Source organism: Mandrillus leucophaeus, unplaced genomic scaffold, assembly GCF_000951045.1.
Source record: "Mandrillus leucophaeus isolate KB7577 unplaced genomic scaffold, Mleu.le_1.0 Scaffold527, whole genome shotgun sequence".
NCBI lineage: Eukaryota > Metazoa > Chordata > Mammalia > Primates > Cercopithecidae > Mandrillus > Mandrillus leucophaeus.
This window is the reverse complement of record NW_012105664.1, coordinates 1129217-1153796: the sequence shown is the minus strand read 5'-3', so window position 1 is coordinate 1153796 and position 24580 is coordinate 1129217. Positions and strand designations below refer to the sequence as shown.

The following is a 24580-nucleotide window of genomic DNA, read 5'->3' as shown; positions in this document are numbered from 1 at the left end:
CAGCAGAAGTCACTTCTGCTGTGTGAGTCAAGCCTTGCTGGCTGGGCTTCCCTGCAGTCAGCAATGCCACAGGCTGGCTCTGGAACTCCAAGGAGCCACATGCCGCACGGCCCTGGGGGAGCTCCACAGGAAGAACGCTCCTCTGAGGCAAACTCACCTGCTTTCTGTGCCAGCCCAGCAACCACCTCAAGACTGCTGTCCACAACCTTGGACTAACAAGCCTTTTCCTATCCTGGATGAGCCTGGGCACATGGGTACGCTGAGGGCAGATGGGCATGTCGCTGGGAGGGTGCCGGGTGATGGGGTGCTGGGCTGCCCACCCTCCCTGAAGGACCCCATCCGACACTCACAGCCCAGAAGGTGTCATGGCCTGGAAGGACCAAAAGCAGCCTGCCAGGTTGGGAGAGAAGGTGAGGCTGGAGGGCAGGAGACAGCAGCCAAGCCACCCACCAAGGGATACGTGGCTGGTTGTGTGGGTCCCTGGAGCGTTCCTGGTGCATATGACTGTGCACAAAGCCCACGCTGCCCGGCCCGGACTCCCCAGCCCAGCCCCAACTCTCTGGCCAGCCCGGCCCGAGGTCACAGGTCACCTGCACAGACAACCCCCTCTGTGGGTGTCCTGGTGCACCAGCCAGAGCCTGGCAAAGCGTGCGCCACCACTGATGGCAGCCATCAACCTAGAAGTACCTGCGGAGGGACTTGAGCAAGCGGCTGCAGGGGCGCCTGTGGCATCTGGAGGGGCTTCAGCTGAGCAGGGGCCCCCACCTGGGAGGCTGGAGCCAGGTACGATGGCAGGTGGGGGGGCACTGGCTGGAGGGGGCCCACGGGCTGTGGGGCCAGGACCTGCGGCAGGGGTGTCGGCTGGGCCAGCGGAGGAGGCTGGAAGAAGAGAAGGTAGCTCCTCTTAGACCACCAATCTGCCCAGACAAGCACACCCCACTGGTTACACATGACAGGATATCAACCTTCAACCTCACATGTACACGGACACACTCACATTCACACATACCTGCACACACACTTGCACAGTCACACATACACACATTCAGATAACTCCAGTCAGCCTGGAGCCACGACACAGCAGATCTTGCAGAGATGTTCTGAGGGAGCAGAGCCTTCCATGTGCAGGGTGCTGCAAACACTATGCACGCACGCAAATGCACACACACACGTACACACACACATATACACATGCACATACGAGAGTTACCCCCATCCCTCGGCCACACCAAATACCTGGGGGAACCACAGAGGATGTGAGCAAAGGGTCTGAGGGAGGCGCTCACAGACCTGGGCCCAGGGGCCAGCAGAGCTGACTGCCTGCCTGGAGCGACAGTGGCCACAGGAGGTGCCACACTCACCTGCTGGCCGGGGGGCGCTGGCTGGCCTGGACCTGTGGGCAGCGGGGTGCTGGGCGGCGGCAGCACGGGGGCGAAGCTCATGGCTGGATCCGGGAAGTGCTGCTGGAGGGGCGGAGGGCAGGCGGGGGCTGGGGCGGAGCCCACCGGCAGGCTAGGCTGCAGAGAGCACCAGGGCCACACTCAGCAGCAGCTCTCGGCCACCAGGCCCCCTCCCAGGCAGGGGCAGGGTAGTCTCGTGTCATCCCTGTGCCTGGTCCTCACCAGGGTCCCTCTTCCCAGGAACATGACAGCAGAAGCAGTGAGGCGGCCCTGGGCATCATTCATAGCAGTGAAGGGCCAGGAACAGCACAGTCCCCAGCCCAGGGGCGCCCGGGCACGTCAGCCCCACAGAACGTTACACAACCACAACAAAGGCCAGCACAGAGGCTTTGCAGAACCGTGGAGAAAGGCTCCCGAGGACATTAAACTGGGGAAGCTCACAGTCCGTATGACTGTGACTACGTCAGATGAAAACATATACACAACTCACAGACGATATGAAGCGAAATGGGCCCTGGAACAGCGTGTGGGCAGTCCGGCAGCGGAGCGAACACAGACCACAGAAATGGGAAATCTAAGCTCTCAGAATGGGTATTTGCTGCCATTGAGGAATTGCTGCGAATTTGTTAATTTGTTGGTGTAATAATGGGATGGGGCTTTGTTCTCTAAGAGTCCTTATTGTGCAGAGGCGGAGGCTGAATCATTTACAGGGGAAGTGTCTTGCTGTCTGGGATTTATTTCAAAACAATGAGAATGTGAGGAGCAGGCGGGGCTACAGAGGATCGTGGCTGTCCCACCCTGCCACGAACGTTCCCTCCCGTGCGGTTCTCTGGATCACATGAGTGACAACATGCCCGAAACTGCTCTCCTCACTTGTCTTTTGCGGTGGGTGCTTTACGAAAGGCAGCGTGGTGTGAGTGGTTGGAGCAAGTGTATCTAGGATCGAGCTGGGCTTCTGGATTCACCTGAGGCCAGGGAGTGGAGGATGGGCCTGACTGGGCCGGACCATCTGTCTACCAGCTCTGAGCACTGTGCACAGCCCAGGAGCTCGGGCAGGGCCTGGCAGCCTAGGAGCAAGTGGCCTCGTGCTCCCAACAGCCCCCAGGGCGGCCTGGCAGCCCCATGGCGGCTGCTCCTCCTTGGCTGCTTCTCCTGCTTCACTGGGCGCTGCAGGCACATCACCATGGCAACCATCCCAGGAAAGGCAGAGGGGTGGTAGGGAGAGCCCTCAGTGCACCTGGGGACTCCTTCCAGGCCTCATCCTTTTTGAATAAGTTGTCTCTGTGTCACTGGGTAGGAAGACTGAGACTCGGGCCCCTGGTCCAAGGTGACTGTACCTGTGATGTCCCTGCTCAGGTATCTTGGCTTCCAGGCTGATGCTGACACCAGCAGCATCACCCAGGCCACAGGAGAGGGACTTGAACCAGTGGGAGCCCAGGCCAGGAGTGCCTCATGTGGCATCACATGGCACAGGAAGCCCTAATCTAGGCTGAGGAGGAATGAGAGCCAGACAGAACATTCCAGTCCAGCCCCAGTTCAGCCAATCCTCAAAGCCAAGAACCACCACTCTGGAGCAGCAAGTAGCCTTTTCTTTTTTTTTTTTTTTTTTAATTTGTTATAGAGACAGGGTCTCGGTTTTTTGCCCAGGCTGGCCTGGAACTCCTGGGCTCAAGTGATCTTCCTGCCTCAGGCTCCCAAAATGCTGGGATTACAAGCATGAGCCACCACATCCAGCCTCACTTTTCCTTAAATGAGGTCTCTCTGCTGTTTAAAATTGTATTTCACTTCATTTTGTGAAATGAAGAAAATGCAAATGCAAATTGCAAATGAGTGCTGGGGCTGCAGTCAGCAAAGGCAGACTCGGCAAATAGCTTCAACTGCTTTTCCAAAGGGCCTTTCTACACCCTTCTGACTGAGCAGACCTGGGAAGGGCGATCCCACATGCAAGGGTGCAGCAGGGCAGCCAGCAGGACAGAGGAGGCCAGAACAGCCCATGTGCCCACGCTCAGACGGCATCAAGAAGACAGGCCACAGTGCTGAGTGTGCGAGTGACAACCAGCATAGCCAAAGCACCAGGCAGGAGCTGCTCGCTAGGGAAGAAGGAGCTTGGCCCAGAGTACACAGTGGCTGCACGTGTGATGTCCCTGCTTGGGCTTCTTGGCTCACACGGGAGGTGAAACAGCCCACCCCATAAACCACCCTCTGAGGCCGGACACAGTGGCTCACACCTGTAATCCCAGCACTTTGGGAGGCCGACGAGGGAGGATCACCTGAGGTCAGCAGTTCGAGACCAGCCTGGCCAATATGGTGAAACCCTGTCTTTACTAAAAATACAAATATTAGCTGGGCGTGGTGGCATGTGCCTGTAATCCCAGCTACTTGGGAGGCTGAGGCAGAGGAATTGCCTGAACCCAGGAGGCGGAGGTTACAGTGAGCAGAGATTGCGCCACTGCACTCCAGCCTGGGCAACAAAGCAAGACGCCGTCTCAGATAAATAAATAAACAAACTACCCTCTGAGGGTACCAATCTACTGCCTGGGGCTCATGGGCAACCCCTCCGTGGCTGGGCACTTGGGACTGCAAAGAGCAATTGTTTTGCTTTCTTTTTTTTTTTTTTTTTTAGTAGAGACGGGGTTTCACCGTGTTTTGCTTTCTAAAGTGTTTTGAAAAAATCAAAATAAAAAAATACATGCCAAATGTGACCCCACTCATCTTAGTCCTTCCCGTGGGAATCATCCCGCACGCGTCGTCACAGCCCGAGGCTCCATCACTCCTTCGCCACACGTGCTCCCCGAAAGTGTTCCCCTGAGCCCCGCCCTATTTTCATAGCTCTGACTTTAACCGCTACATAGTATGTGGGAGAGAAGTGCCAGGAGCCCCTCAGGAGGCTGGGCAGTGAGATCGAATCTCAGGTTTCCTTCTTACAAATGATGCTTTTCCGTGATCTGTGGAACAGTCTGGGATAATGTCACAGACCCAGGGCAAAGTCAATGGGTATCATGACTGGGGCTGTGGGTTGTCACCATTAGCACTGTGCCCGCCCCCCAGGGGGAACCACTCAGCTCTATCACAGCCTCCCAAACTCTGGGTGTCCTGGGGTCTCTTTTCCAAGAGAGTGTCTTTCCTATCTAGTAGGTCTTTACAGGAACATCAGGGCTACTCGGCCAGCAGTTCCGCAGCTGGCAGCAAGGGCGCGGCTTTCCTCTGGGCCTGGCTTTTGAATGTCTCCCCAGGGGAAGTGTGACTGGACACTGACCACAGGCCACTTTTAACGTTGACCACAGTGCAGTGCAGCCTGGACAGCCCATCATAGAATTCAGAGCCCTCAGGGCCCTCAGAACAGATAGTGGGGAGGGGGAAGGGGGTGGGAGTGGCGCTCTGACTCACCGCAGCTGTGGGCTGCTGGTAGGCCCCCAGCGAGGGCAGGCTCTGCGGCAGGAGGGGCCCCTCACTCACAGGGGGGCTGCACACACACGGGGCCGGGGGTGGCGCTGCGTCGGCAAGGGAGCCAAGCACCACGCTCTGCTGGCTGCTCTGCGAGTCCGAGTACACGGTAGAGCCCTGGCCGCTGTCGAAGGTGCTGTCCGCTGGAGAGGACAAAAGCAGGACTTAGAGTGGACATCTCCAAATACCACATGAACGAACACTGGCTCATCTGCATAGTTTCTTCTGCAAAATAAAGGTTTGACTGTTTCTCCAGATGACATAAATAACCAGTGCATACTGTTTATACAATTGGCTGCTACAGAACTATACTTGGGACGCTGTCACTGTGCCTCACTCCAACACTGCCCATGTCTGGCCAGCATGATGTCAGGGCAGGTACATCGTGCCAACCCTCCCACAAGACAGGTACCCACAACCAGCCCGCCACGGCCTGGGGGGCAAGCACACATTCCAGCTCTTAGGGGAACAAGGGACTTGGGAGGCCAAAGGAATGTCCGGGGTAAGAAAAAGCTGATGTTTTCACTGTGTGGGACTGAGGTCACGGGACCAGAACTAACTTGGCTGGAAAATGGGGCCAAGGTGTCCGAACACCCACAGAGAGGCCTTGAGAGGGAAATGCACCCACCATTCCCCTGTGCAGTGGATGCAGTGGCAGGGGTGGCACCAAGCGCCCACGGCCTGAGCTCCCCCAGAGGCCTCACATGGCTCAGGCTGGCCTGGCCCCCATCAAACCCAAACAGGCCTACCCGCTAGCAGAGGCGCAGACAGGACCCCGGTGTGCCTGGAACCATCTTCACCTGTGGGGTCATGCCAGCCGAGGGGAAAACGAAAACCTGTCTGAAACGGTACTTTGGGTTTACTGCTTCCAGAAGCCAAAAGCTACAGAAAGTTTAGAATTTACCACTTACAAACGCCACGCTATTTTCGCGAGGAGCTGCATTTCAGACTATTGTGTCCATTTATAATTTAAACAAAGGGGAAATCCTGTTGGTTTGGCGTTAAAATAACTTTTCCCAGGAATGGATACAACCTATTGTAACCTAGGAAGACATAAGAAATGCTGAGGTTTAATTGAGCAAAACCAATCAGAAAGGCAGCTCTGATTTTTAATGAGCTGAGTGGTCATAAAGTGGTCATTTCCACTTGGAGAGGGGAGGGGAAAGGAGGATGGGGAGGAAGGGGAGAACACGTATGAACCCGACAAGTCTCAAGTAGAGCGATTCTAACCATATGTGTAGCATTTTATTTTATTTTATTTTATTTTTTTTTGAGACAAGGTGTCACTGTCATCTGGACTGGACTGCAGTGGTGTGATCACGGCTCACTACAGCCTTGACCTCCCAGGCTCAAGCAATTCTCCTGCTTCAGCCTCCCAAGTAGTTAGAACTACAGGCATACACCACCACACCTGGCTAATTTTTCTATCTTTTGTAGAGAGGGGGTTTCGCCATGTAGGCCAGACTGGTCTCAAACCCCTGGAATCAAGTGACCCACCCACCTTTGACTCCCAAAAGGAGCCACCATGCCCAGCCCACATTTTACATGTTTAAAGTGAATATGTGCTGAGCACAGTGGCTCACGCCTGTAATCCCAGCACTTTGGGAGGCTGAGGCAGGAGGATCATGAGGTCAGGGCTTTGAGACCAGCCTGGCTAACATAGTGAAACCCTGCCTCTAACAAAAATACAAAAAAAATCAGCTGGGCATGGTGGCACATACCTGTAGTCCCAGCTACTCGGGAGGCTGAGGCAGGAGAGTTGCTTGAACCCAGGAGATGGCAGTTGCAGTGAGCCAAGATCCCACCACTGCACTCTAGCCTGGGTGACAGAGCGAGACTCCATCTCAAAAAAAATTTAAAAATTAAAAAAATAAAAAATAAAGTGAATATGGGCCGGGCACGGTGGCTCATGCCTGTAATCCCAGCACTTTGGGAGGCTGAGGCGGCCAGATCACTTGAGGTCAGGAGTTCAAGACCAACCTGGCCAACAGGGCAAAACCCCATCTCTACTAAAAATATAAAAATTAGCCAGGCATGGTGGCACATGCCTGTAGTCCCAGCTACTAGGGAGGCTGATGCAGGAGAATCACTTGAACCTGGGAGGCAGAGGTTGCAGTGAGCTGAGATTGTGCCACTGCACTCCAGGCTGGGTGACAGAGCAAGACTCCATCTCAAAAAAAAAAAGAAAAAAAAAGTGAATGAGTTCATTACTTACACAATTAAACATTTTAGAAGACATTTTTGAAACTATTGGCAAATGTGCTACTACAGTCATCAGCTGCTTAAATGGAGTCACCAAGGAAGCCCCCGCTTGGTCAGGACACTTGATGGGCAGTTTAAGAAAACACAAGGGAAAACTGTAAAAACTGACATACTGTTGCATCTTCTAATGCACTAATGTGTGTCTATGTGCCAATCTTGTTACACAGACCAGGTTCTTCTTGGATTATGGGGTTCCTGTTCTTACCTGGCACATCCGAGAGCAAGGTGAAGAAGGCTATGTGGGGTGCTATCCATTATGAAACAGAAGGGGATAAGGGTGTACATGTGTGCACACATGTGGATGTGAGTGTGCAAGTGCATATTCATGTATGAGTGCAGACATGTGTGCATGTATGTGTGCATGTGAATGTGCTCACATTTGTGGAGGGTATTCACATGTATACATAGTGTCCATGTGCATGCAGGGTGGGCATGCATGTGTACACACATGTGGGGCATGCATGTCTGTGTGCAGGTGTTCACGTGTGAGTGTCCACATGTATGTGCATATGTATGTGTGCCTATGTATTTGTGTGTGTTCTATGTGTGCCTGTGTGTGTTCTATGTGTGTGGTAGGCTACATGTTTTATTATTGTTTTGTATTATTATATTTGTATTAAGATGCAAAATTTTATATTAAAAATTTGTAATTTTGTATTAAAAATACAAAATTAGCTGGGCGTGGTGGCTCACACCTGTAATCCCAACACTTTGGGAGGCTGAGGCGGGCAGATCACAAGGTCAGGAGATCGAGACCATCCTGGCTAACACAGTGAAACCCCGTCTCTACTAAAAATACAAAAAAATTAGCTGGGCGTAGTGCTGGGCGCCTGTAGTCCCAGCTACTTGGGAGGCTGAGGCAGGAGAATGGCGTGAACCCGGGAGGCAAAGCTTGCAGTGAGCTGAGATTCGGCCACTGCACTCCAGCCTGGGCAAGAGAGCAAGACTCCGTCTCAAAAAAAAAAAAAAAAAAAAAGTGTTTCTGAGAAGCATGGCCATGGCCTCTGCACAAAACACACAGAATCCTTCTCAGTCAGTCTGGAAGTGGGCCTGTCTGCAGAGAGAACACCCACACCTGAACTGCAATCATCAGTCGGTCAATGCCTCCATCTGATTTTCCCACAGTGGATCAAACCTGAATTCGACTATCTGACCACAAGCTAAACATACAGAAATATCCTCAAACTATGTCTCTTCAAAGTTCGAAAAAAGGAGACTTTTCAACTCCCATCCTAGAAATTGTTTAACCCACAATTATGATTTAAAAGTGAGTCGTGCTGTGTCGGACATGAATTTTTTCTTACAAAAAGTCTGTGCTCTTTAATTTTTTAGATGTATCAGAAAATGGAGCAATAATGTACCAATTTTATTCTCCAAAGCAAACCTGCGCAGGTTTGAGTGACATAAATAGTAGGCGAACGGTCTCGACATGATGACTGCTTGTTTGAATTTAAATAGCCTACTTTCAAGAACTAGCCATTTCAATGATAAATGAAGGACGTGCATATTAAATAAATTAAACAGACTATTTCAGTCTTTGCACATGAATGATCTGAAATATTGGCCCGGGCAGGTCCCCTGGCTCTGTCATTCTATCCCATGTGTATTCACAGAATGAACAAAGCCATGTTCCTCAGTCCTCAGCTCACTGCTGAGTTCTTGGGATGTGGAAGGCACAGGCAGGAACTTTTCTGCCTGTATGTGCAGAAGATGCTAGGTTCTCCCTAAATGGTCTTAGATGAAGGCTGATCCAAAGTGATTCCTGCCAATTCATCAGTAACACCCTGCTGAAAATATACAAAAGGTCCTAAAGGTTTTGCCTTAGAAGGGAGAGACTACTGGGGATGGCAGATCCCCATGGCAACACCACAAGCCAAGCCAGCAAGCAGCACACTCTGTTCCCAGGACAGATGTCCCACCAAGCAGCCGCAGCCGCCACCTCACCTGGCCTTCACATTCCCCCCAAGGGGCCAGAACTGTCATTCTCAGACGGGTTAAGGAACCTGCCCCCAGTCCACAGATCCATAGCAGCGAGTGGGACTGAACTGGCTGTACCAGACCTCGCTGGCTCAGGGCCCATTTGTCCCCATCTATCCTGAGAACATGGACTTCTGTGAACCTTAATCTCCTTCTGGTTACAGACCACCGGGAAATGCTGAGAAAGCCCCAGTCCCTTCCCTGAAACGGGGCTCACCCATACCTAGAGTCCACACCTTGCATGGTGGGCTGGGGGGACCGGCCCCAGGCTGGTCACAGAATCAGGCCCTGCACATCCCAGTGCTTGGGTCTGCTGGCCCCACCACCCTGAAAGTTGCTCTCTTATGAAGTTCACGACATGCCCTGGCACCAAGGGTGCTGGCAGAAGGCAAGCCTGTCATGGGGCACAGGCACCCAGCCAGGACTCCCGGGAACCACCTACAGCTAAAGCAATCACCCACGCTATGTGAGGACAGCTGAGAGCTGCACCATGTCTCCTCTGAGGGGATGCTATGCTGACCCCCTTCCTCACAAAGCATTCCAATAAAGACAGAGGACTTCATTTTCCTTTCCCAATAGCTGGTTTTTGCAGGTTAGGTGGGAGGGGTACCCCTGAGCACTCACAGGCCAGGGAGGTGGCGCTGGTCGGCAACGTAGGTGGCAGGAGGTGCTGGTCGGCCTCTGGCTCCTCGGGCTCTGGTGGCCCGGGCTGCCCAGTCTGTGCATGGTAGGTCACCTGGACCTGCAGGGGCACCGGCGGACCCCTGGTCTTGTCCGGGCTGCCCACATCCTGCTGTTCCTTGGGCTGCAGCGCAGGCCAGATCCTCTCCCGCCGCCACTGGATCAACGCCACACGGTCACGGATGGACTTGGCCACGATCTTGACGTCACTCTCGTGGAAGAATCCAGACTCAATCTGTAAAGGCAGTCATGTTGTCAGCATCGCAGGGGATCAGCCCACGCCGGCCCATACCCCTTACCTAAAGTGCTTTCCCATCATTGGTTCATCCACATAGGACACACTCGCCACTCCACTGCCACTGAGCGTAAAATCCGCGGGGCCAGCTCAGAGATGGCATGGCAGGGGTTTGCCAGGCAAGGCAAAGGAAGACCACCACCACGCAGGCCTGACTTGCCTCCCACACAGTCCGCACCAAAAGCGAAGCAGAGCAGCCCCTGGACCGGACTTCAGGGCTCCCTGAGCTCCCGGCCACCCCCGGGCTGGTGGCGGATGGGATGGAGCTCCTGCTTGTCTCCATGCTCAGAAGTGGTGACAAGGAGCTTTGGGGCTAGCATTTTCCTGAAATGTCTCTGAGTCTGGGGCTGCCCAAAGATGGGGAACGGGGCCACACCCGAGTTGTAGATGGAGGAAGGATGTGCGTTTTGTATTAGACCAGTAAGGTATGCACTGATGCCTGGCAAATTTTAAAACTGATTTACCAAGCAGAACCTTGAGGGCATTTGTAAAAGAGCCCCAAGGTCTCCAGGAAACATCATGAGCTCACAGAGAATATTCGCGGAATAACTACCAAGCTCGCAGAGAATATTCGCGGAATAACTACCTTCTTTCTTCTGATGAAAGAGATCCCTTTGGAAGGGGCCACTCTTGCCAGGCTGCAGTTGTAGTGATCACAAACACATGAAAATACGGGAGAACAAAGATTCCAAATCCACCTGCGCTTCCCCTCCCTTCCTGAGCACCTCAGTTCTAAAGGCGCTAGGTCAGGCTGGACCAGCCAGGCCTCTGCAGTAGGGCAGAGGTGCCCATGCAGGAGAGCATCTTGGCTTCAGGGCAGTGCCAGGCGCAGAGGGAGTCACAGCTGTGGGGGAGGGGAGGTGGTGACAGCACCACTGGAGGCCAGCGACCCCGCAAAAGTGACCAAACAAGAAAATATATAGGAGTAGTGGACGCCAGGCTCCTCAGGTGTGGAGAGGTAAACATTTTCAACAGGAACCTTTTTGCCGGGTGGGAATTGGAGCTGTTGGTGTGAAGCGCACAACAGACGTGAATAAACACAGACAGACTGCACAGGCAGACTCACGACACCTTCGTGGTGTAAATGCACAGACACATGTGTACTTGTGAACTGAGTTCACCAGGAGGACCCACAGCAAGGAGGGCGTGGAGCTCAGCCAGGACAGGAACGCGGTGAGGCTCCACGAAGCGGCAGCTCCCAGCTCGGCAGGAGAAGGACAGGATGAGCTTGACAGTGAGGACGTGCTCAGAGTGACAGGGACGTGCAAAACGGCACGGGAGCCAGTGCCGAGGGCCTCCCGCTGGCAAATCTGGGGCATTTTGAGCATCAAAATGCACAGTAACACAATGACGGTTTGAAGGACATGTCCACAGACTCTGACACGCATTTTCCATATGGGGGGTGGTAGGAGGGACGAGGTGTCACTGCTGGTATCAGGTGGGGGACGGCGGGTAAGTGTGGCCTCTTGATCTCCATCTCTCCCTCCCTCTGTTTCTCCTCTGTGGCTCCCTCACCCAGTCTCTTTCCCTCCCTTTCCTGTGGCTCATCTGCTCTAGGGGAAGCCATGTCACAAATGACCCTATGCAGAGGCCCTCCTGGCAGAGAACTGAGTTCTGAGGCAGGGTCTGAGACTGCAGCCCTGGCCAACACCCGATCCTACCTCACTGGGGCCCTGAGCCCAGGCACCTGATCCCTGACCTCCAAGGCTGGGGCCAGGGCGTTTCCAGTGACTCGCTAGGCAGCAATGGGACAGCTCATCTGTGGAGCAGGACCCATTGAGTAAAACAGAAAACCGTGAGGCCACAGACAGGTAAAGAAATAAGCGGGAAGCTTGGTGACAAACAGATATTTCCAGTGCCCAAACGTTCTCCATGAGACACGTACAGTAGCGAAAGGTGAGAGGAGCTCCACTTAGAGAAGCCACAGGCGCCCTGCACCAAGCTCAGAGCCAGCATCTGCCTAACCGGCGGGTGAAGCCGTGCACCCCTGGGAAACACATGCAAACTCAGCCCCTTCCACGAGATTCCTGTGGAGACGCAAGACCTGACTGTGACCCACCCACGAGGGACGCCTGAGCCCGTCCCTAGGGACAGGACATGGAAGTCAGGCACAGAAGGGGCCCAGAGACCTCGTGATGGTGTCACTGGGACAACTGGGGACCTGAGTGGCCCGAGGATGGGAGGATGGGGCTGAGGATTGATGGTACTTCCGGATGCAAGACCGTGCCCTAGTTTCAGGAAGCAGACATGAAAGTATTCAGGGCTTCAGGGGAATCAGGTCAGCCACTTAGTCTCAAATGGTTCGTGGAAGATAAATGGTTCTTTGTAGTGTCCTTGCAATTTTTCAGTGTTTGTGATTATTCAAAAATCTTTGTTTCAAAAGACAATTTTTTTCCACAGAATGACGTTCCCTAACAAAAACAGCTGCGGTCAGTCTCCCCTGACTCAGAAGAGACATGAGTGGGGTGGGGGAGGGGGGTCAGTGAGGTGGGACAGAGAGTGACAGCTCAGTCAGTGGGACCTGCCCACACTCAGGGTCACCACTGGCCCCAAACCAGCCCCAAGGCCACTCAGCAGCAGGGCAGCCCAGCTGGGAAGGAGGAGAAACGAGGCACCAGGTTCTCTTCTGGCTCAGAGTCCAGAGCGAACTCTTTTCTAGGGAGCCCCAGAGAACGGGCTCCAACCCTAGGGGGTCTCACAGGGAGGCCGAAGCAGGTGTCCCTGTCACTGGCACCCAGGGGCAGGTATGCACAGCCTGCCAGACCTGTTTGGCCCAGGCCTCTGATCCTAGTGAGCACGTGGGTGAGGCCATTCCTGAGGCTCCATGTAGCCTCAGGGTCATATCCAGGGCGTGGCCCCACCCTTGCCCACCTTGGCCCAGATACGTGACCAGAGGCTGCCGAGGCCACGTCCTCCTGCTGCCGTTACTATCTGCTGCTGGTGCCGCAGCCCGCAGCCCATTTTCCCTGGAGACTCTGTCTTCATCATCACCCCCAGCCTTCCTCTCTAAAGTATTTCTTCTATTTTTTTTCCCAAACAGGAAAACATTTAGCCATGGTGAGTGCCACACAGGCACATCGCATTATCAGGAGAGTATGAAGGTGGAGGGGAGGGCTGGCTGGGAATCCCCTTGGGGGCCGACTCCCAGAGTCCCTTCCAGATCGAAGCTGGCCCAGGCCCCACAGAACCCGCTATTTCCTCTGTCTCTCCCTGGGGAGCTCCATCTGGCCCCTTCCATCCGCCCAGTGGAACTCGTTGAGAGGTGACTTCAGGGGAAAGAGAGCTCTGCCCCATCTGCATCCTCTCCCACCCTCAGGTCCTTCCAGAAGGAAGTCTCATCTGGATTCCGGAACATCTCTAAGACCCAACACCTGCTAATCTCAGGGACTTTTGTTTGTTTGAGACAGGGTCTTGCTGTCATGCAGCGGCATATGGCTCACGGCAAAGGCCTCCTAAGCTCAAGCAATCCTCCTGCCTCGGCCTCCCAAAGTGCTGGGAAGACAGGCGTGAGTGACTGCACCCAGCCTAATCTCAGATGTTAGGAACAAGAGCGGCCTCAGAGCCAGGTGCTAGTGTCTCTCTAGCCTCAGCAGATATACAGACATCAAGCTGTTTTCACTGCATCATGGCAAGGCCCCTCCAGTCTAGGGCCCATGGCAGGGCTGGTGTCAGGACCCCAGGGAGGCCAGTGACGGACTCTGGTGTCTGAAATGGGTGGGAAGGAGGAATATGAGGTTAGAACCTGGAAAGGCCCCATAGAGACCCAGTGTCGACCTGCCGGGGCACACAAGCTGTTTCCAGGGAGTGAGACCCAAGGTAGGCGCATGTAGCTTCCAACTGCTGTCAGGCAGCTCTTGAGGTGCTGCCTTCCCTGTTCTTAGCAGAGTGGGGCAGGTGCTGTTTATTGTTGTGCTTTAGCCAAGCACAGGTCGTGTCCCTTCTTCTTGGATGCTCTATTTCACAGGAGACATGTCTCACCATGAAAAAAATGTAAAAGATGCAGAAGAGGGTGAAGATGCTGGGGCCAAGGGGCCTCTGCTGTGAACTGACACAGGAACACAGCCCCAGAGTTCAGCCAACTGCTGGGGTGGGGACTTGTGTGGTGACGGGTGCAAGAGGCTGTAGGTTAAAGGGACAGCTGCATCCTCAACGACCCTGCAGGAGGCGGGCGGGGCTGGGGAGGCCGAGTATTCATGTGAATGAAAAGCAGGGAGGAGTCGGAGTCTTGTGAGTCTCCTCCTGCTCGCCTGTCTCGGGAACAGCTAGACAAGGCCCAGGGCAGGTTCTAGGCTTTGCCACCTTAGGACAGAACCCAAGACAGGCAAGGAGGCCATGAGGTCCGCTGGAGGCAGCAACACTGCTCCTATAGAATCCTGGGCCCCTCCCCAGGCTGCACCACCCATATTGGAATCAGCGCTGAGCCGGCTGTGATGTCCCCTCTGCCGCTCAGCCATCGCTGCAGCACTTGGCCTCCTGACATGGCTCCCCAGTCCCTCGTACCCTGTCCCCCCAGCACTGACCAAGCATAAACACATTCGTGGAAGGAACAAGAGCGCCTCATTCTCCTGTCCTTCCTGAGCTGTCACCACATCAAAACCAGGTCATCCAAATGTCCTCCCCTATCCTTGCCATTGGCCCAGACCTCAGCACTGGGACAGAGGTAACTCCCTGCAAGGCAGAGCCAGCACAGCTGCCCCAGGACCTTCCTCATCCTCACTTGTGCGTGAGACTCCCAGAGGTCATCCTCATCCTCCCTCGAGGCCACCTTCTGTCCTCTCAAAACCTCAGCCCTCCCACCAAGCGGCCACCCAGGTGCCTCCAGAAAGATGTTCTTGGCCTGCAGCCACCATCTCAGTCCTTAGCTGGCAGGCTGTACACAGCCTGTGCAGCACCTCACTTAGCACTTGCTATTTGCATTGAATGTGTGAAGGGACAGCTGTATTACATCAGCAGAGAAATGATGCACCTGAAGTCACAGGACACATGTGCTGCTAATTATCCGAAAGTAATTCACAGCAAACTTGGAGCAATTCGATCTGAAAATGTACCTCTGTGCACCACACAGTCATCGAGAGCCATGAAAGATCCTCCAGGAAGCACAGAGCTCATCAACCCCGTTAGATCTGCTCATAGCAGAGGCTTCTGTGTCTGGGTCAGGGATGTGACCAGAGACAACCCAGATGAGAGTGGGCCGGGTGGGGACACAGGTGGCCACTTTGCAGCATCTGGGGTGATGGTGCAGCCAGCTTGCAGGAGCCCCACAGAGAAGCCAGCCTGGGCATCACCCCACAGTGGGATGCTGTAGCCATCCTCATTGTGCTATCACAGCCCAGGACATGGGCCACTGTGCAGGGGAAGGCAGAGCCCTGGCTGAGGCACTGGCAGCCTGAGGAGGCATCTCCTCCAATCCAAGTCCCAGGTGCTGAGGCCCTGCACTCAGGTCCACACCAGAAGCACCCCATCCTACAGCTGTGGAGAGGCTAGGAGCAGTAGGAAGCGTGCCAAGACCCCAGCAGGACCTTAGCTCATGCAGCCCAAAGCCCTCAGCCCCAGGAGTGGCCCCGTTCCACCTGCTTCCTTCCTCGGGGATCACAGTTGCAGGAAGTCCAGCCGAGAGACCGCTGCTCCCTGCACTGACCTCATGGTGTAGCCTATACCATGTGGCCCACTGAATCCCTCATGCACCACACACCAGGACCCCCACGGACAAGGAGCTGCCAGGAGGAGCAGAGTCTGTGACAAACACGCAGCTCACTGCACCCCAGCGTTCCTGGCTCTGAGGGCCCACGCACCTTCACGACATCGCCAAGCCTCAGTTTCTGCACCTGACTGAGACCTTCGCAAGAACCTTCCAGAGCAGCCACCCCTCCCACTTCTGTGCAACCCCCATCCAGGTATGATCCACTTCCCCTTACTGAGACCCAGCCCGGCCTGGAGAAGTGAAGCTTGGGAAGAATCATCAGCCTGGAACTGGTGACTGACGGACATTTTCAACACATGTCACATATTCAGGAAAAAGCTTATTTAAAAGACAGAAAAAAGGGCGAGCACCTTTGTGGTCAGGACACATGAGCCGAGGGCTCTGCGCCATGAGCACACTGGATTTATTTCTGCTCGGGTGTTCACTGAAAATACGCAACTTTCCTACCCTGCAATACGAACCGCCTTCTTCCCAGCCTCTCGTGCCCACTGGTCTTCCCCTTTGTGACTCTGTTTTCACCTGTTGCGGTGCAGACATTCCTGTCCTTCGTATCAAGTTGTCTGACTTAATGTCAACATTTGTTCATGTTTTGTAGCCAACAACAAAGACGTTTCTGTCTGTCTCTAGGCCCTGCGTGAGGGTTCTCAGGAGGCAGCGTTGGTCCTGGGGCCCTCCCAGGCCAGGCTCCCACCACTGTCCCTCTCTGGCGTCCACTGCCCAATGCCCAGCAAACATGCCCTATCTGCAGGGATGTGACCAAAGCCCGCTTGTCCAAGAACTTCTAACAGCCCCTGGCCCAGGGCAGCAGTGCCCCACGGCAGCAGCGCCCCACAGAACATTCCAGGCCAGAAACGTCCTGCATTGCTCAAGACAAGAACCACTAACCACCCTTGGTACTGAGCACTTGAAATGTGGCCAGTGGGACTGAGAAAGTAGATTTTAAATTTTAATTAATTTATATTTTAATAGCACATGTGGGCAGTGGCGATTTTACTAGATGGCAGAGACCTGAGAATCAAGTCAGAATAATCTAGATCCATCCCACCTGCTGTGCCTGTCCCCACATCCCACACAATTCCCACTCCATCACTGACCCCCGGCACTGTCAGCGTGGCCTCTCCTCCTACCACTGCGTCTGGACCACTCCCACTCCCTTCTGCCTGTGCCTGTGGCTCTGTCTCTTCTGCCTCTCATTCCAGCCGGCTCAGTGCCCCCTCCACTGAGGCCCAGATGACGCCCCAGCACAAAGGGGCACTTCTGCTGCCCGGCCCAACCACTCCTCATCCACAGAGCTGAAGATGATGGGAGGAGAAGGAGGAAGAAAAGAGGCGGAAAGGTATCCCCCACCCGCCCTTCTAGGTAGAAAAGTCCCAGATCCCAGAAACCCAATACAACAGTGCCCCAAACAAAAGGAAAGGCAAAGATCCCAAACTCAAAGCCACCACATCGGCACAAAGTCAGCAAGAGTCCGGCAAAGCAAGCGAGGCCTTTCTGACAAGTCAGAGGTCCTGGGTTGCTCTCTGCACACCCACCCTGACTTCCTGCACTGCACTGGCTCGGAGCTGCTAATCCCCGGGGTGCTGTGCCCTTGAGCGGATTCCCACTTAGGCCACCCCTGTGCAGACCCTAGGCAGACGTGACCGGGCTGTGAGACCTCAGCTGCCCACACCTGCCTGGATGGCACCGCCACACCCGCCGGCCTCGCAGTCCCCTCCGGAGCGAGACCCCGCAGCCCACTTTTGTTCTCATCCTTGGAAGCCACGAGCTGCGAACACCTGCATCCGCCACACCCCACCTGAGTCCCGCTTACCATCTCTTGGGCCACCTCATCCGGCGTCTCCTTCTCCAGGTCGAAGGTGAACTCTATGGCCCCATTGTCCTTGGGCTTTCCCTTCAGTTTCTTGGGGTCTTCCACCCAGAGCCTCAGGGCAATGGTGGACTTCCTGCCGTGGTCCTCCTCCGCGAGCTCCACCCTCACGCCCGTGTCCTCTGCGAAGAAGGCGTGGCTCAGCAGATCTTTGATCTCGTACCTGGAGGGAGAGCAGCTGACAGGCGGGGGCACGGGTGCCAGGGCCTCCATGCCCAGGCTCCTGTGGCCACGCACACCAAGGCAAGGACAGGCACACCTGCAGGTGCCTGAGGCCAGGCCTCACGTCTCAGCACTCCCAGGGGTGAAGGAAAGATTTCAGTGAATCTGGTCTTACTATTAACACATAGTGTTTTAAGACTTCCTTTATTCCCCGTCATTATTAATAAAAAAACAAAAAAACATGCTCACAAAAGATTCAATGACACAAAAGAGGATTTAGAAAAACATGAGTCCTCCCATTATGCAAATACAGCCCCTGTGGATGCTCTAGCCAGTTTTCGATGGCCAGAAGATATAACTGAAACATTTTAGTGTTAGTCCTGGGTAGGTCTAAAATGGACACAGAGGCAGAGTTCCCACACACTGAGCTCCCTGTGCCCAGTGCCATGAAGAAGTGACCTTTTCAAGGGGGCTTCCTTCAGGACGCTGGCCAGTTGACAGAGAGCAGGGCAGAGGGCGAGCCACAGGAGAGGACCTGCAGAACCGGGGGCCCAGCCAGACCCAGCCTCGAAGGCTCTATGCGGGATCCAGGAGGGCGAGCCATAGGCTGTTGCCATTGTGACCACTTCGGGGCTCTGCACGGCCTGGCCACCCAAAGAAGCCTCCCTAACCACCAACCTAACCCCCTTTACCCTGTAAATGGAAGCACACAGCACGCACTCTGGGGCCTGGCTTCCTCTGTATGTGCTCCAGAGTCACCTGTGTGGTTCCGAGTATCCACAATCCACCTCTGCTTACTGCTGAGGGGTGTCACATCAGATGGTGGGTGTACTCCAGTGTGAGGGGGAGGGAAGGCTGAGGAAGCACCCCCAGTCTTCCGCCTGACCGGCTGGGAAGGACAGACCCTGCTTGGAGGTGGGGAGCCGGCTTTGTGGAGCGGTTCCAGGCCTGCTGTTTTTGAGAAGGGTCAACCAACCAGGTCCACGAAATACACGTCAGGGCTCCAAAGGGAGGCCCGCATCTAGAGCCGCTGGCATGGGAGTCATGCAGGGAGCAGCAGACGGGCTGGGGAAGCCCCGGGCGCTCAGACACTACAGGCTGGGTCCTGGAAGAGCAGCCAGCCAAGGACAGGACTGTCCCCAAAGCCAAGGAGGGGGCTGTCCCCAAAGTCAAGGAGCGGGTTCCCAGATGACCGACAAGGACGTGAGGCCTGGACTCCTGGCCTGGCGTCGCCCACACGCACTCAGGACCGATGTGCCCACCAGCCCCTGCTGACGTGCCCCAGACACTCTGGCCTGAACCTGTCTGTCCTGAAGTCTTCTCATCAAGAACACAGTTCTCAATGCCAGCTGGAATGAGTTCAGCTGGAGACGGACCCCAGAACCCAGCCCTTCAAGGGAACTCACCTTTCCTCCTTGTTTTTGCAGATACACTCCCCAATAATCTCCTTGATTTCGGGATCGTGCACTTTCTCAAAGCTGGCCGGCTTGATACCCTGACAGGGAGAGAGCAGAGTTACCTGACCCGACCGGCCGCGGAAGGCGAGGTCTCCACCACGGTGGGAGGAACTCCTACTTCCAGTCACGGCAGGACATGGGCATTGGACTAACCTGCACAAACCACTAGAAAACTGGGCAAAGTATGCGAAACAGATGACAGGGCGGTGCCAAATGCGGGCTCTGGGAGAAAGGGACACAATCCCCCATGGCCCCAGCTCACTGCCCAGAGCAGTTCCCAAACAAGGCACCATAACCCAGCAGAGCCCTGTGGCCCCCATGAGTTGAGGGGTGGAGCTGAGTTCAGGGAGGCTGAGGAGGCCACAGGCAGAATTCCAGAAAGAAGAGAGCATACAGCAAAAAAAAAAAAAAAAAAGAGCCCGAAGTATCTGCACCTGGGTCCCCTCCAGCCTTTGCTGAGGACCAGAACACAAAACCACATGTATATAGTCAACGCCATAGGGCCGGGCAAAGAACCACAGGGAGCTGCACGCAGGGCAGTTTGCAGAGTTCACACAGGTCAGGATGTGTACAATGTACAGCATCCAATAAAAAATTACTAGAAATGCTGAGATGCAAGAAAACGTGGCCCACGAGCCTGCGGAAAAGCCGGCCAACAGAAAGAGACCTGCAAATGAGAGGGGCTGCAACGGGGAGGTGAAAACTCTACACAGATACACACAAGTAGTAAAGGAAAATGAACATACAAAAATGAGAGATAAAAACAGAACCAGGCCGGGCGCGGTGGCTCAAGCCTGTAATCCCAGCACTTTGGGAGGCCGAGACGGGTGGATCACGAGGTCAGGAGATCGAGATCATCCTGGCTAACCCGGTGAAACCCCGTCTCTACTAAAAAATACAAAAAACTAGCCGGGCGAGGTGGCGGCACCTGTAGTCCCAGCTACTCGGGAGGCTGAGGCCGGAGAATGGCGTAAACCCGGGAGGCGGAGCTTGCAGTGAGCTGAGATCTGGCCACTGCACTCTAGCCTGGGCGACAGAGCAAGACACCGTCTAAAAAAAAAAAAAGAAAGAAAAAAAACAGAACCAAATAGAACTCAAGATGAAAAGTACATCTGAATCGAACACTTCACCTCAGCAGACTGACAGCAGATTACACACTGCAGAAAAAAGACAAGTGAACCTGAAGATGTGGTGCAGCAGAGAAAAATGGTCACTGAGGCTCTATTCTGTTCATTTCAGAATCTGGAATGCTACCAAGGTCACATAGGCACATGACATCCACAAAACTGGAATCCCAAAAAGGATAAGGGAACATAAAGACATAACGGCTGAAAAATTCACAACTTTGATGGAAACTCTATGCCCATAGATGAAGCAAGATAAAGCAGAGCAGGGAATAAACTGGAGAATTCTGTGAAACCACTGCAATTCCCTTCCAAGGTCTCCCCTCCCCACTGCTTGAAGCCAGGAGCCTGGTCTCCTACCATTTAGAACCTTTTGGGTCACCCTATGTCTGTCAAAGCCACCATCACCCCAGCCACAACACACTGCACACCTCCACCTAAGTTGCAGAATTCGATACTGGGGTTAACACCTCAAATGCAGCAGTCAGTCTCTGGAAAGGTGTTGATCAGAGCTTCACCGAGCCTCCCAAGTAGGGCCATGAGGGCCCCTGTGCCAGGAAGCTGGCAGAGGCAGCGCCATGACGCGGAGGATGGGACGCCTCCCACAGAGCCAGGCCTTTCTAACCACGCCTGGGCTTCCTCCCTACACCTCCTCCTTGAGTGTGCAGAAGTACTATTTGTGGTCACTGCTGCTGGGAAAGGGCCAGGCCATGCGGCTTTGTTGCAGGGGGGTGCAGGTGGCAGCCTGAGGGACGGTGGCTCCTCGCCCAGCCGATGGCTGTGCATGAAGGGAGCAGAGGGCAAGCCCTGCAATCGGACTCAAACCTCAGAAGTAGCAGGGCGGGGCCAGGTGCCGCTTGCAATCTGCTAGGTTGTTTTGTGTTGGAAGCCGAGTGAGACGGTGTATGAGCAACTAATTTTTAAAAATTTTAAACACAATGGAGGGTACCAACTATCACATTCTTCTTCCTTCAACATGATCCAGCCTTCAAAAGCTTCACCTGACTCTTAAAACACAGAATATAAAGCTTAAATTTTCCCAAGGTCAGGGAGGACGGTAGGGGCTCACGACCATCTGCCGAGGCTGCTGGAGCCCCCAGCCTGGGGCAGACATAGGAGTGAAGAACCTAAGGGCTCTGCCCAGTAGTGTACACCCCCAGGGTCAAGGAGCACCACCAGCCCCTTGGGATGGCTTCCGGACAGACCACCATCCACCCTCCACAGTGAACCCAGGGGCCCTCCCATCCCACACCAGCACCCCAAGTCCTGGCAAATGGAGCTCTTGATCTCTGGAGCGCCCACTTCCCCCTGCTGCAGACCATCCCTGCCTCCCTGGAGGGCCGCTGCACACAGCCCGCAGGTCCCTACTCCTTCCAGCACCCATGGAAAACTGTGCACCTGTCTGTGAAGTTTCTGACCCAGGCCCACAAGTGAGCCAAGAACTCTGTCTGCCCTCCCACGTCCTCAAGAGCACACAGGAGGGGCTCAGAACAACCAAGCGACTGATGATTTACAACAACCAAGGGACAGAAATGCAAGTAATCTGCAAGGAGGGCTCAGGAAGGAGGGATGGGTCAGGGTGAGGCTGCACAGCTGCTGAGGACCACAGCCCCTGGTGCACCGGCAGAAGCAGCCACGGTGCCACAGAGCAGCACTAAGGGGCAGCGCGGCCCCATCCAGTCAGGCAGCATGTGGAGACAGCAGGGACTGCAGGGATCAGGGCAGCCTGGGCCCTCAGTGTGGACACCACGTGTCAGGGACAGCTCTGCAGGCCCCTGGGCTTCACGACAAGACGCACGGTGCAGAAAACAGGCACAGAAAGCCTCGGCCTGGCCATTCCATTTCCAGATGTTCTGTTTGCATTCCCCCCACCCAGCGGGGCCACCACAGAGGGAGGACAAGACAGATCTGTTTATGCAGCTGAAGCCATCCGATTAAAGAAAAAAAACCACAGCGACAGCAAAACAGGGATTAATGTTCCCAGCTGCCCGGTGCTAACGACTGCCTAGAGACACACTTGGTGTAGGGGTGACTGGTTTAGCTGAAAAAGAAATCAAACCATTGTTTCAAAATAAGATAGGAAAGCAGGCAGCCATGGGCAGCCCAGAGTGTGAGCACTGGGGATGGGTGGCCTGGGCACGCCTCCGGGCAGGGGGCTATGGTGAAGCTCCAGCCGCTCTGAGTCTCAGTCTCCCCACCGTCCCTGCTGTGAGAGCAACAGCCTCCATGGCTAAGCACTGCCCACAGCGCCCCATGCACCACCATCACTTCAGGTAGGAGACCTGGAGTAACCAACCCCCTACTAAGCCTCCGTTTCCCCCTCTGTAAAATGGCCAATCTCCTTCTTTACCCAGCTGCCAGGAGGGCTTCACAGAGGCACATGGAGCCCAGCCCAGGGCACGGCCCAAGGCCTCCATGTCCTTATTAATTAACCAAGGGGCCAGGTGGACTCACACAGGTGACCTTGCGGTAGATCTGGGCCGCGTTCTGGCACTCCGAGTAGGGGTACTCCGAGGTGGCCATCTCCAGCATGCACATCCCAAAGGCATAGACGTCCACGGACTCATCGTAGTGTTCCTCGTACATCTCGGGCGCCATGAACTCGGGAGTACCTGCGCCCGGGAGCAACAGACACAGTGGTCAGCTGGCCACGGGCCCAGGAAGAGCTGGAGCCAGTGTCCCGGGAGCTTTGGCTGCCCAGAGCCCCATGTCCCCTCCACATCCCATGGCACACTCAGAACACCTGGACCCCAGGGCCAGCCCTGCCCCTCACTTGGGACACAGGTGTGCTTTACAGACGGAGGGGTTCCAAAAGTTCCACCTGGAACCACAGGAGTCCAGAGTTAGAAATCAGGTGACAGAGCCATCCCCTGCTCATAAGCTGGGAGGCTACGACTTCCCAGGGGACGGGGTCCGAGCCTGGAAGGAGGCAAACCCCTGAGCACGCCCTCGCCTGTGGACACTGTGATCCTGCCACAGGCTTGGCTGCAGCCACGTTCAGATGCCCTGGAGCAGAAAGAACTTGGGTTACTACAGAGCTACCTAAAGCCGCAAAACCCCTAAATGTCCCAACGCGGGGAAAGGCTGGGTACACTCAGCCCACCCCACAACAGTGTCACACAGCAAGTACAACAATCAGCAACACCGAAGACAGCGCCCCTGAATGGGGGTGGGGTAGAAAATGGTGCCCACTGACAGAACCACAGAGTTGCTAAGAAGGGAACTGCACGTGGCTCTTAAACACAAGAGATGCACAAACAGTGTCTTGACTGAAGTTTTAAGGACGTGGCGAAGTTACCATAGGCTGAGCAAAATGATCATGAGGCTAGACGTGCCGGCTGGTCTCACCTGTGCAAAACCAAACTCCCAGGGCAAGATGATGTCTGCGGGCGCGAGCGCTGATTTTTCTTTTACTTATATTGGTCTGGGGTTTCTCTATTCTCTATAATAAGCTTTTGCATTCATAACACAGTAACTGGAAAGGCCTTTTTATTAACATAAGTCCAGGTGCGTGTCTGTCACGCTGAATGCAAGGAAAGGCGACTAGAGACTTCAGTACGGATGTTTTTAATGTCTGGATATTTGTTGACTTTGGAAGGTCTTCAAAATGTTCTAGTTTCTTTTTAAAAGCTCATGCTAACTAATTAGTGCGTTTTAAAAGCACATGTTTTGTTTACCCGTCATTTCAATTTAAAATGTGTTACTTTTTGTTTTTTTTTGAGACGGAATCTCGCTCTGTCCCCCAGGCTAGAATGGAAGGGCGCGATCTTGGCTCACTGCATCCTCCACCCACCAGGTTCAAGCAATTCTCCTGCTTCAGCCTCCAAGTAGCTGGGACTACAGGCGTCCGCCACCATGCCCAGTTAATTTTTTTGTATTTTAGTAGAGATGGGGTTTTACCATGTTGGCCAGGCTGTTCTCGAACTCCCGACATCAAACGATCTGCCTGCCTCGGCCTCCCAAAGTGCCCAAAGGGCTGGGATTACAAGTGTGAGCCACCATGCCTGGCCACTCTTTTTTAAAGTTAACGTTTTAGATAAAAATTGGGACCAGAATATCGTTTAGATTTCAGTCTATGCACACAGAACTCTGGAAGAACCCATGAGAAACAACAGGAGCTGAGTGGAGGGACCTGGTGCTGGAAACTTTTATCCTTTTGGGTTTTTCAACCACATGATTATACTGAAAATTTGCTGCACTAGCCTTTTTT

At 54.4% G+C, this 24580-nt stretch overlaps 1 protein-coding gene across 1 annotated transcript in view; it reads right to left on the bottom strand.

Annotated features, from left to right (window-relative positions):
* Positions 1-24580, bottom strand: part of WNK2 (WNK lysine deficient protein kinase 2) — a 191408-nt gene that overhangs the window by 76053 nt on the left and 90775 nt on the right. Inside the window, exons 6-12 of the mRNA XM_011996877.1 lie at positions 22825-22982; positions 19196-19284; positions 17571-17790; positions 9708-9999; positions 4788-4987; positions 1362-1517; positions 688-879 (exon numbers count right to left, since the gene is read on the bottom strand). Of these exons, the coding sequence (XP_011852267.1) occupies positions 688-879; positions 1362-1517; positions 4788-4987; positions 9708-9999; positions 17571-17790; positions 19196-19284; positions 22825-22982 (1307 nt within the window). The remainder of the gene's footprint in view (positions 1-687; positions 880-1361; positions 1518-4787; positions 4988-9707; positions 10000-17570; positions 17791-19195; positions 19285-22824; positions 22983-24580) is intronic.